Source organism: Glandiceps talaboti, chromosome 3 (assembly GCF_964340395.1).
Source record: "Glandiceps talaboti chromosome 3, keGlaTala1.1, whole genome shotgun sequence".
NCBI classification, from domain to species: Eukaryota; Metazoa; Hemichordata; class Enteropneusta; family Spengelidae; genus Glandiceps; species Glandiceps talaboti.
In genome coordinates, this window is record NC_135551.1 from 5,744,463 (window position 1) to 5,756,017 (window position 11,555).

Below are 11,555 nucleotides of genomic sequence, written 5' to 3' on the forward strand. Positions count from 1 at the left end.
AAGACAAGTTATTCTTGCCAAACAATTCTGACATTTAATGCAGACAGACATAGAAATAGGTACGATATAGAGGTTACAATGTGAATACTTTAATGGTATGTGCTTACAGAGACTGCAATGATTGTACACTCCCCTGGGAGTTGACTATGTATATAGGCTGTGCTGCTATATAGCTTCATGCTATATACAACTGCCGACATCAGACCGTAAACAATGGAACCACTTACAAAACAGCAAAAGTTAACAAGTGAATTGGATTAATAACACTTGGCACAGCATGTTGGAAGTACAGAGACTTGTATTACATTTCCTGGTTTGATAAGAACAGTTTTATGGCCACTTTACATAATATACTTCAAGTTCACAAACAAATGTCCAGTTCCCCTGGCATTTCATGTACACATAAAGAGGCCATACAACTGTTCTCATCAAACTTTGGTGTGTAATAGTACAAATCTCTACTGTTCCAACATGTTGTGCCAAATGTTATGACTCCAATTCTTTTGTTTACTTTCCATGTTTGTAACAGGTTCCGTTTGTCCATGGTCTGATGTCTCCAGTTAAGTGTAATTGATAGCACTTGGATAGCAGTTGGAGCTCTCAGAGGACAAGGACATTATAAATACACTTTAACAATATTATAAATTGTAGAACCATAGTTCTGACATCAGCTAACAGCAAATTAGTGTTGACTATGTCCTTGAATGTAGACAACTCATCAATATACACAAACCATTGTATGATTATGCCCCTGCTGGTGGGTGGTACCAGTGGCCAGCTCTGATAGGGGTGTGCGGTCAATACTGCTAACCCCAGATCCCAATTTAGACTTGTTTTGACCAAAAACCAATACCCCATTTTAGACTATTACAGGTTTTAAGAACATCAAATTTGAGACCAAAATGCATTTGTACTAGTTCCATACTAAGGAAGTGGTGGATACAAAATGTTGTTTTTATTCTTGTATTCTTTTCCCTCATGAGGCAACATTTTGGGGCCAATTAATGGTACAACTATATGATTTGGGACCCCATTTTAGACTCCGGGTCAAAATAAACAGACCCCATTTTAGACCAAAGGGCTAGAAAAGCACCATACAGGGCGGCACATATAGTTAAATCAAGGAAGTAGTCCCACTGGGGATATGCCATAAATAATACTATAGACTGTAGTTCAACACAATGAAGCAAACTCCATGCATACAATATGGTAATATAAAGCATGTTGCTATTCAGTAACACTGTTATCAATCAACAATATATTGTCTATGGTTGTCTATAGGATAAATCGAGAATGCCACTCCAGGAAATAAAGCTATTTTCATAAACTTTGGGTTCTGGCGAGTCATATTATGATTTCACATCACGTAAATTTCGCTCGATTGCCAAACACCAAAATTTAACAATACGAATTCTATTATTCTAGTAGTGGTAATTTGTTGTCGTTGGGGGCTTAGCAGACATGAACATGTACTAGATGGACACTTTACATTCTATGTATATTTCACCATAGTATCAAAGGTGAAGTCCTGATTCCACATAAGAAGGATTAATATTAATTTCAAGGATAAATACATAAGACCAGTCTGTTGTACCACCATGATTACATATACATTTGCACGATATAACTATATAATCTGATATCACTATTCTATATAATTCACTAGTACTAGATAATTAGATGTTATTCCCCAATATTTTTCTTTATTTAGCCAAGGAAAATACGAGTGACCCGAAGGGGTCTTTGTCAAACACTACGAGTCACTAGATTCGTATTGACAACCCTTAGGTCACAAATATTTTCCAGTTGAATGAAGACAAATATTGGAGAATAACATAATTATACCAGCGTCAGTAATATCAAAGAAAAATTTAAGAAAGTAGTGGTAATATTGAACGTTTCAACTCATATTTCAAACACAGCAGAACCAGTGACGTAGATGCACGTTAATGTGATGTAGAATGATCAGGGTGTACATTCCATATATATTTATGGTTTATGCAATAATGGAATAATCCACTATACAATCCACAGTACAGTAACTGTGGAGTTACTTTGAGAGTATTTTCACTTCTTGATGATATACAAGACTATTGAACACAAATTGACTGACAATGCAATGTCTAGACATTTGTATTCAAGGTTATTAACCTCTAATGACCAAAGTTAGGGATGCTAGTAGGGATTAACACTCCCTAGCATAAGGTAATTTCTTTGTCTGCAGTGAGATGACACTCAGCTCTAGTCTAACACAAACAAATGCTGCAAACACAATATGAAAGTGAGGTGTTTGAAGTTTGTCACATTCTACACTTCTAGCTTGTAATAACAACACAAGACCATAAATAGCATCATGTATAACATTACCCTGGAAACATTACAAAAGATAATAGGTGGAGGGGCTATGTACATATAACATAAACCGCTGTGCGTCTTTCATTCAAAGCTTCATGTGTCCTTCGGTGTTTACATCCGGGCGTTCATGAAGGTATCATATGTCGAACAAATGCCCAACGCTAATGGAAAATGCAGTACCTCTTTTGTTTTTTGCAGAAATATTGTTTCAATTATTGTGAGACTGTATGTTTACGACGGCATTACTACGGTGTGACAAAAGAAAACAGGAAAGTCGGTCGACCATTCTGTCTGCCACTTATTAACCCCGTAAAATAAATACCAAGGCAGGGTCAACTGTAGTCTGTAAAGATGTAGGTCACGATATGCAGGGGCGCGGCGGGCGAGGGTAGTGGATTGGTACTTCGGCTCCTGTTTCTCTGTTTCTGCTTGATACTGAAGTAGGTCATCTCGACCCCCACTTTCGAAAGACTCTTTCGACTTCGGTCCTCGACTCACCCCTAACCGTGACTACATCTTGACATGAGTTCACGAACTGAAACAAATGGATCGATACAGAGAATCGAATACCATGCCAGGCACCATATTGTTTGATCTTCCCCGCTTATATTATTATAACTTCAGCACATTTACCATCATTGTAGAAGCGAGTCACAGACAAATACTCGATTCTTGAAATGACAAAGAGATTGGCAATTTGTTGTAACATAAGCCACGACTATCCTTTTATCATATACATAAACAAGTACATATAAAGCACGTGTCGCTGCTGCATGCAGCTGCACCAGTTCACGTTTACCTACCATGTGCTCGTGCACTGCTCCTGCTGGCCACAGCTTTGCCACACCAGAGACAGCAAAAAGCAATCCGACGGGAATTGAGATAAATTTAAAGGCACCCATGGTATGTGTTCTCTTTCTGTGTCCACGTTGGCGAATTGGCTCCACCACTGTGCTATACGGAGAGGGTAGCTAGGTGTACGTTAACGTGGCTTGAATCGAGCATCTAGTCACATACGACTCGTGTAGAGCGCCCCCAACGTCGTCATATGACATTACATGTACTTATTTAGTTAGGACTCGAATTCTGTGGTTCCGATGACATTCAATTTTAAAATAGGTGGGGTGGGTAGATTTTTTATTTTATTTTATTTTTTTCCATGTGTGAGTGTCTAGTTCATGTTTTCCATTGTTTTCCAAATGGTCTGTGTTATTTATTTATTTCTATCAGATGTACAGCCATGATTGGAAGAATAGTTTTATATTGTCTTATTAAATTGATGTCGCAACAACTATTTCCTGCGAGACTTCGCGATGTTTCTCGAATACGTAAAAACAAAGTTTAGGGTCGGCGTGAAAAACTAGATGAGGTCGGGTAACCGGAACCAAACAATTTTATTTGGCTTTATTAGCCTCGTTTACCCACACTCTCAACACCGGGGCCTAGCCTAGGGGCAAACTCCTAAGCATCGATGTTAAACTTTTGCAAATTAAACGGATGTAACTTTTGCATGATTTGAGAAGGGGAAAAAGCCAACTTGTCATAAAATGTTTAAAATATACAAGTTAGATGCACGGCAATGTCTTTGAACAATGGTACATACATCAGTGTATACTACACTTATTATAAACTACCTGATTTGAATCTTGTTGTTTTAGCAAATGGATGGGGCTCAGCCTTAGTTAACGTTAGTCAAGTTTACGAAAACAAATAAACGAACAAACACAAATAAACAAACAAACAAACAAGCGAGCAAGCGAACAAACAAACAAACAAACAAACAAACAAACAAACAAACAAACAAAATTGTGTAAGCTGTCTTTCTGGTTTGGTACTACAGATGCGCGCGTAACTTGACTAAAGAAAATTATTTTATCAAATCCTAAATTGCACGACTAGTACTTCTGACCTCTCTGAAATAGAGATTTATAGAAAGGTCAAACCTGGCTCAGAAAAGGCCTGTAAATTTTGGTAATGCATTGGTTTCTTTTTGTATATGTTTCGATAATCAATCCGATGAAGAGTCAGTTGGCAGTAGTGACTGTTCCATGTGTCTTAGGCATACATAAATACAGCTATTGGACAATATACCAGTGTCACGTTTACGTAAAATGCTTAAATCGTTAATATGTCGACACACAAATCATTAATGATAACTGAGTTTTGACCTTTGACCTTGATTGATAGTGAGTGATACCATAACTGAATGACCTCCTCCTAATCTATATTTTAACATAGACTATTCCGATATTGTCGATATGGTGATTGGATAATGATGTAAATCTAGTAAATCTGGTAAATAATTAATTCAAAATTGAAATAAAACATTTCATCTAACCTACAGCTTGTAATGTCTTATATGGCCGCTCGATCGTAGAAGAAAAGTGGAACTTAATAAGGTGAGCTTATACCATAAACAGGGGGCAAATTCCTGACCTAAAACTCCATAAAAGCCAAAAACTGAACATAACATAGATAAAAATGTAATGGGTGTATAAGAGAATATATGTGGAATGCATTGAAATGATGGTAAACTAATTGAAAGAACAATGAACATAATAAAAAATATTTAATACAAAAAAAACCTCAAGAAACCCGAGAGCGACTCTTTTTGTGTATTAATTATGTTGAGGGGTTGTTACCGGCAAAAGAAAAAATACAGCGCTCTGAAGGAGAAATTTATTAATCTTTGTGCTACCCCGGCCCTGGGAATAATGAATGGATACTGGACATGTAATCTTGACTGGTGTTAGCATGATATTACACAAGATGATAGAGATATAAACACGGATTACACACCAATCAATGGCATTTGTTTATTTTCTTCAGGGTCTCCCAGACGACACACATTGGTCATATTGTCTAAAGATAGAGCGTCGTCATAAAACAGATACGTTGTGTATCTGGTTTTCGTTTGCGTCAATCTCGCAAGTCAGAGTACTTTTTTTTTCTGCTGACGCTATGACGGTGCGACTTCGACGGTGCCGTAAAAGAGGCTGTGGTTTACGACGATACATATATGCGTTGCGTGTGGGTAGTAGGTAACAGATGGTTTTACTAATAGGCAAGTGATGTATTATACAATATGGGGGATGCTATGAATATATGGATAACACGTAATATAGACAATGATGTGAAACGGTTGACTTTTTTATATGGTCTCAGATGATACTCCAATTTCAAGATTTACCGAAGAAATGTATAAAACTGTTCAAATTGCCGAAATGGAAAAAATACAGTTATAAGACTCGGAACAAATGTTATATGAGTACTTGTACAGTACCGGCGGGGAATACAGTTTAGAACTTGAAAGCGGAAGAATAGTGATGAAAGAATCGAAGGTACACGTGTATCTACTATACACATTGATAAATCTCAAGTAATGCTAAGTACTACTAATCTATAGGGCCACCATACTAAATTCTATGTTTCTCATTACACGTTACCAGTTCAGTCAAATATTGTTTTTAAAACAACGCCCTCTACGACAGGGTTAGCAACATCATAACGTCAATGATTGTCGGATGGCACCCCTATATACTTATATAGTATACTACTTACTAGCGCGTATCTGAGTGAGAATTATTGTTTAATGCTGAAATTCATGAAATTTGATAAAAACAAATAGTTCATAGTTTATTTTTGACTTTATTAGTTATTTCTAAGTCATTCTGAGACTTTCAGAAGTACGATAAAGAATTAACACTCATATTTGGTAGTCTGAGTATCGTAAGCTTATATGTACTTATACGCCTACCTTAAAACAAATAAAATTATATAAAATTAACCAAGCTACGTAACGACCTACCAATCATTAATTCTTTAAATATAAGGTATTAAGTTCAAAAACAGTGCTGGTACCCGAGTATAGATATACATCTGAGCTAATTAACACTACTAGCAGCAGCAGCAGCAGCAGCAGCAGCAGCAACAACAACAACAACAACAACAACAACAACAACATCAACAACAACAACAACAACAACAACAACAACAACAACAACAACATGCTAGTTGTACTAAAATTAATACTGCCTTCATGTTGAATGGCAATCAATATGTAATAAAATGACGAAATAATTATATTTAGTTACTGCAGAAACTATAGAATAGAATAGAATCTTTTGGCCGAAAACTACTGTACATTTCTTCATAGGATTTTCTGCGATAAGTATTTGATGTCAAGACAAACTTGTACAAAATATCAACTACATTAATAATAGTTAACAAAAATAACAAGATAAGGTTTATACGAAAATGTAAACTTTAGGTTAGATAAATGTACATGCAATGTATATCTTTTAATTCTTTAGAATGTCTTTCCGTTTGATAAGTGCTGATTTTATGAAAGTTGTCAGGGGGCCATAATTATGCCAAGACCTCTGATTACACTTAGTCTGGTATACATTTGTTTTCTCTCAATGTTATAGTTGTTGCACATGTTGTGATAAAGTGTATTTCATCTTCTATCATATTGCAGGTGTTACATAATCTGTATACCTGTATGTACAACGGTCCATTTATGGTACTAGTACTTACTGTATCGAGACCAAGGACTTGAAATTTGCCATGATGACCCTTCCTGTACTGTTTTCATGAAATTACAGTCTTGCAGCTCTGGAAAACCCTGCCAACTGACTGTGAATAACCGGGATGTTAAGCCCCGACCCCACCCACCCCACCCCCACTCCCACCCCACACCCATCCCCACCCCCACCCCAACCCCGAGTAGTGGGACAATCGATATCTGATTGAATAATCTACCAACAAGGTGTTCAAATAATCCTTATTTATCTTCCCTTAGAATGGCTATTCCTGGGTTTTTTAATTTGTTAACTTTGGTGACGTAACAGTCTTTTAGCGGTCACTCACTCAATCGAACAATACTACCATTGGAGCATTGCGCATAGTGCATACACGAAGCGTTGCAGGCTGCATATAGTATACTGTGTGGTACATCCAGCGCATATATTTACAACAAACATTTTCACCTGTTGAGATTGTTTAGATTGACAGGAAAGCCATGGATACGTTGAAATATCTGCTGTACACAGTTGGAATGTTTTACTGTATAACAGGTACATTTCATTTATATCCACAAGGTCAAGTCAACAGTACTATGGTAAGTGGGGACTTTCCAGACATTCTATTTAGAATCATCACCCTCAAGGGTATACCTGTCATGTCCATAAACTTAAAATAGCATGGCATAACATTTGTGATTTTTAAGATGTGTGCATGAGTTCTGTTAATATTAAGTGTTTTCTTGGAGGAAAGTTTGTAACATGTCGCGATTAACGTTTTATGGCAGTGGTGGCCTACATACATCTGAGGCCGGAATCTAATCTACTTGTACATACCTGGTTGCTGGGAGTGTCTTGAAACGGATGTGTACGCATGTTTGATCTGATTCCAGTTACGAACGAAAACCAACGCCATTTTGTCGTTTACTCCCGATGGAATGATTTATTTACCTGAGCTGGGAATATAAAACAAAGGGCAAGGGGAACCAATGAAGCACGTAATTGGTATATACTTTAAAGGAGGGTGACGTTTGGCATAATTGCAGACCGTCAATATTTGAACAACATATCATTGAGCAGCATTGTTGGAATTCAGGCTATTCTTTGGGAAGCATTGTTCGAATTCAAATATGACACTGGTCAATTACTAGTATACTACATGTATCATGGTGACTGTACTGTACATTCACATTAGCCCTTTTAAATTGACATGTGAACTTCGGGAAATACGCGATATGTACATGTATTTAAGGGAGCCTTCAGTATTTACAGGGGGCCCCGGAGGAATCGGGGGGGGGGGGGGAAATCTGATTAAAATCCGATGTAGATGTCGGCTAATCATGCATTGCTATCTTACCTTCGTTATTTGGCTCGAATTGACCTTCGTAGTACGTGTTTACGTTTTTAGCCGTTTTGGGGGACGGTCATATTTTGCATTACAATATTTGGGGGAGGTCACATTTTACAAGCCCTAGTTTTGTGTTTTGATATGTAAAAGTGAGATGAGCACTCAAACATTTATATTTACGAGTACTTTACATGCCAAAATACAAAAATAAGGGTAGTCTTGCAATTGCATAATTTATGCAAGAAATTTAGCTCTACATCTGTGATTTTTTCAAGTCCCAGTGAAAGTTAGTTTTCAAAAACGTTGTTCAAATGCCAGGAAAGCTTGCCATCCTCGACTGTACTCGGCTTTCGTGATCCCCTACATACCCGCGATATCTACACCCGTTTCCACGGCAAATAATGAACGAAATTGAAACTCGCATAACATTGCGCGCGCTCTCTCTCTCTCTCTCTCTCTCTCTCTCTCTCTCTCTCTCTCTCTCTCTCTCTCTCTCTCTCTCTCTCTCTCTCTCTCTCTCTCTCTCTCTCTCTCTCTCTCTCTCTCTCTCTCTCTCTCTCTCTCTCTCTCTCTCTCTCTCTCTCTCTCTCTCTCTCTCTCTCTCTCTCTCTCTCATATATACATGTCTTCTAGTAACCTGAAACGTGAAATTTCTGAGTTTCACTTGTATAAAACGTTTATCAACTCACCTTGTGTCACTTAAAAGAGTGTAAGGATGTGTGCGTACCTACAAGGAGTACCACGATCTGTGATGTATATCATTCGTCAATCGTACTCTTATATATATTGATTTCTCATTCAAGACAAATTGCTTTTTTTTTACTAGAACAAAGAGTTTGCTCGGTATGCCAGAGTTTTCCCATTCGCTTCATTCGGGTACACACCAGATCCCGTCGACTATCGATTCGTAATTGGCATCTCACAGTTGATAGCGGGCGTTCTTATACTGTGGGGACCACTCAAAGCGAAGCAGGCTAGCGGTGTGATTTTATTGGTGCAGATGGTCGGCGCTGTATGGACTCTATCCCAGCTTGGAGAACAGCTTCAATCGATTTTATTCCCTATTTGTTGTGGGATTGGTTTATCGGTGTTACTTATCAACAGGGGTTCCAAGATGAAGTTAGATTAACAATTACAAGATGAATAAAAAATCATAAAAGTAGAGTTATGGACACTTAATGCATGACTGTAGAGTTGTAGACACGTGACGTATGTAGAGTTGTAGACATTTGAATTATGTACAGTTGTAGACACTTGACGTATGTAGAGTTGCAGAGACCTGACGTATGTAGTAGATACTTGACTATGTAGAGTTGTAGACAGTTGACTTGTGTAGAGTTGTAGACACTTGTTGTGTGAAAGTGTAGACACGTGACATGCAATATGTAGACACCAGACTTAATACTAGTACGGAACTTAATGTGAAGATGGACAGCTATACCTTTATGGTGTTCGGTAATTGTTTTTGTTTCATTTTGATATTTTTTCCTTCTTAATAATTCGTAAAATAGCTGGTAGATCATCTGATATAAAATAACTCAATGACATCATTTTGGTACCTACTAAAGCCAAGAAAACATCACGACTTTCCGAACCTTTTTTGTGAATATTTTCTAACATACTCTACAAATAGACCATGGATGTTGATAACAAGATAACTGATACAAAAAGCGGGTACCTTTAATCGCAGACCACTATAGTGGTCTGAGCTTTAATAGATGTAGTTTTGACACGACCATTATCAACTTGTCCATATCTGCGAAAGTTATGTCAGTTGATATATTGATGTACAAGTACCATCTGGTGTATTTGAAAAGTAGCATTTTATTGTTAGCATTGGTAGTATTCTAAGCAGCAAACGAAGTTTAATCCCATAGTGTTCGCGTACTGCGACAAGTTACCGACAAACAGCATGTCTTAACATGAACGTTGTCTCATTCCTGATTTCCACAACCAAGCAAAAACGTGCCGTATTTTCTTCGAATTATTTTTTCGTATTAGTGTTCACATTGTATGAGCGTGTTTTGAACTGTAACATAGTTCGGTAAAAAGAATTTTCAATTTCCTTAATCTGTTAACATAGAAGTAATCGCCCACTGTAGCTATGGTAACAGTGTTTTGTTGTCAATCGAATGATCGAGCTTCATGTTATCGAAATTGTCACTAATAAAATGATTATCACACATTACTCAAAATAATGTACATCGGATTTTATTTATGTCCTAGGTTTGCGAAGTCAGAAAGAATGTACAGAACTTTGTAACTCATCATTGTATAATGGGTGGTGTTTTATACATAAGCTTAAGTTATCTCTTTTCTATGAAAAGGAGATCAAAGAAGAATTGTGAGGTATCATCATTCACCGTGTCATCACACAATTAAGGTAGTTGTCTTTTTTCGTGCCTTTCAAGGTGTTATCATTTATTTTGTCATGTGTACATCTGGGCTGGTGGCCTATTGTATGTGAATAAAAACATTATTATCAAATAATGGACGGTGTTAAATACAAAGCTTATACATATCGCAATCTATTGGACCGTATTCGTAGTTAAACAAAATATTTTTATACTTCTCATTAATCATATATTTAAATAGTTATATAAAAAAAATATATTTCCTAATAGATATATTTTTTCGCCGCGGATAGGAAAAAAAAGATAACTAACGCAATGTATGGTACATTATAATAATAATAATAATAATAATAATTATTATTTTGTATGGTAAATAGAGCGTCCTAGCTGCTATTTTAGTGGCGCTCATCTTTCTATACGAACGTAACTACTATTTTGTGCTTTTTCAAACGTCGTTCAAGTAATAGCATATCTAATAATATTGATACTACTACGGAAATCAAGCTACTGGCAAGCTAAAGCTCGACGAGCCTGTAAGGTACGCCGCGTCGGGGCGCCCTCACATTTCGGTCAATCGGAGGCGGCCGATGAGGGCGGAATTCGGAACGATACGACGTGTCTTGACAGTCTTACGGTACAAGCTAGTAACGGACACTGATGTAATTACACTCACAGTAGATAGGGTGGCGTCAGTCTTTACACCATATGCATATGGATTACGGAGTGATAATATATCCACATAACCAAGGCAGCGCTATCACCCATGGACACTTGTGTATTTAAACTACCACATGACATAACTCTAGTTTTAATTTGTGCTCATCCCAGTTTCGCAGGGTAGGATCACTCTAAACAGGGTAGGATCTCTATAATAAAACCCCTCTCTACTCTCCTTGCCTTTGACGATCTTTGACTCTCACTAACGTATACCCTAATTCTCAAAACACTTGTCTATCGTAGCCAGATGATTAGCTC

General features: G+C 37.3%; 2 protein-coding genes across 2 annotated transcripts in view; one reads left to right on the forward strand and one right to left on the reverse strand.

Moving 5' to 3' along the window:
• LOC144432932 (transmembrane protein 35B-like) overlaps positions 1-3,341 on the reverse strand; it is a 4,112-nt gene extending 771 nt beyond the window's left edge. The window contains exon 1 of the mRNA XM_078121242.1: positions 3,159-3,341. Coding sequence (XP_077977368.1) covers positions 3,159-3,257 — 99 coding nt within the window. The 5' untranslated portion in view covers positions 3,258-3,341. The remainder of the gene's footprint in view (positions 1-3,158) is intronic.
• A 4,037-nt stretch (positions 3,342-7,378) lies between these two features.
• On the forward strand, positions 7,379-9,355 carry LOC144454019 (transmembrane protein 35B-like). Its single transcript, XM_078145424.1, has 2 exons — positions 7,379-7,477; positions 9,053-9,355. Exons 1-2 carry the CDS (start codon positions 7,379-7,381, stop codon positions 9,353-9,355), a joined length of 402 nt encoding a protein of 133 aa, XP_078001550.1.
• Positions 9,356-11,555: the final 2,200 nt, after the last annotated feature.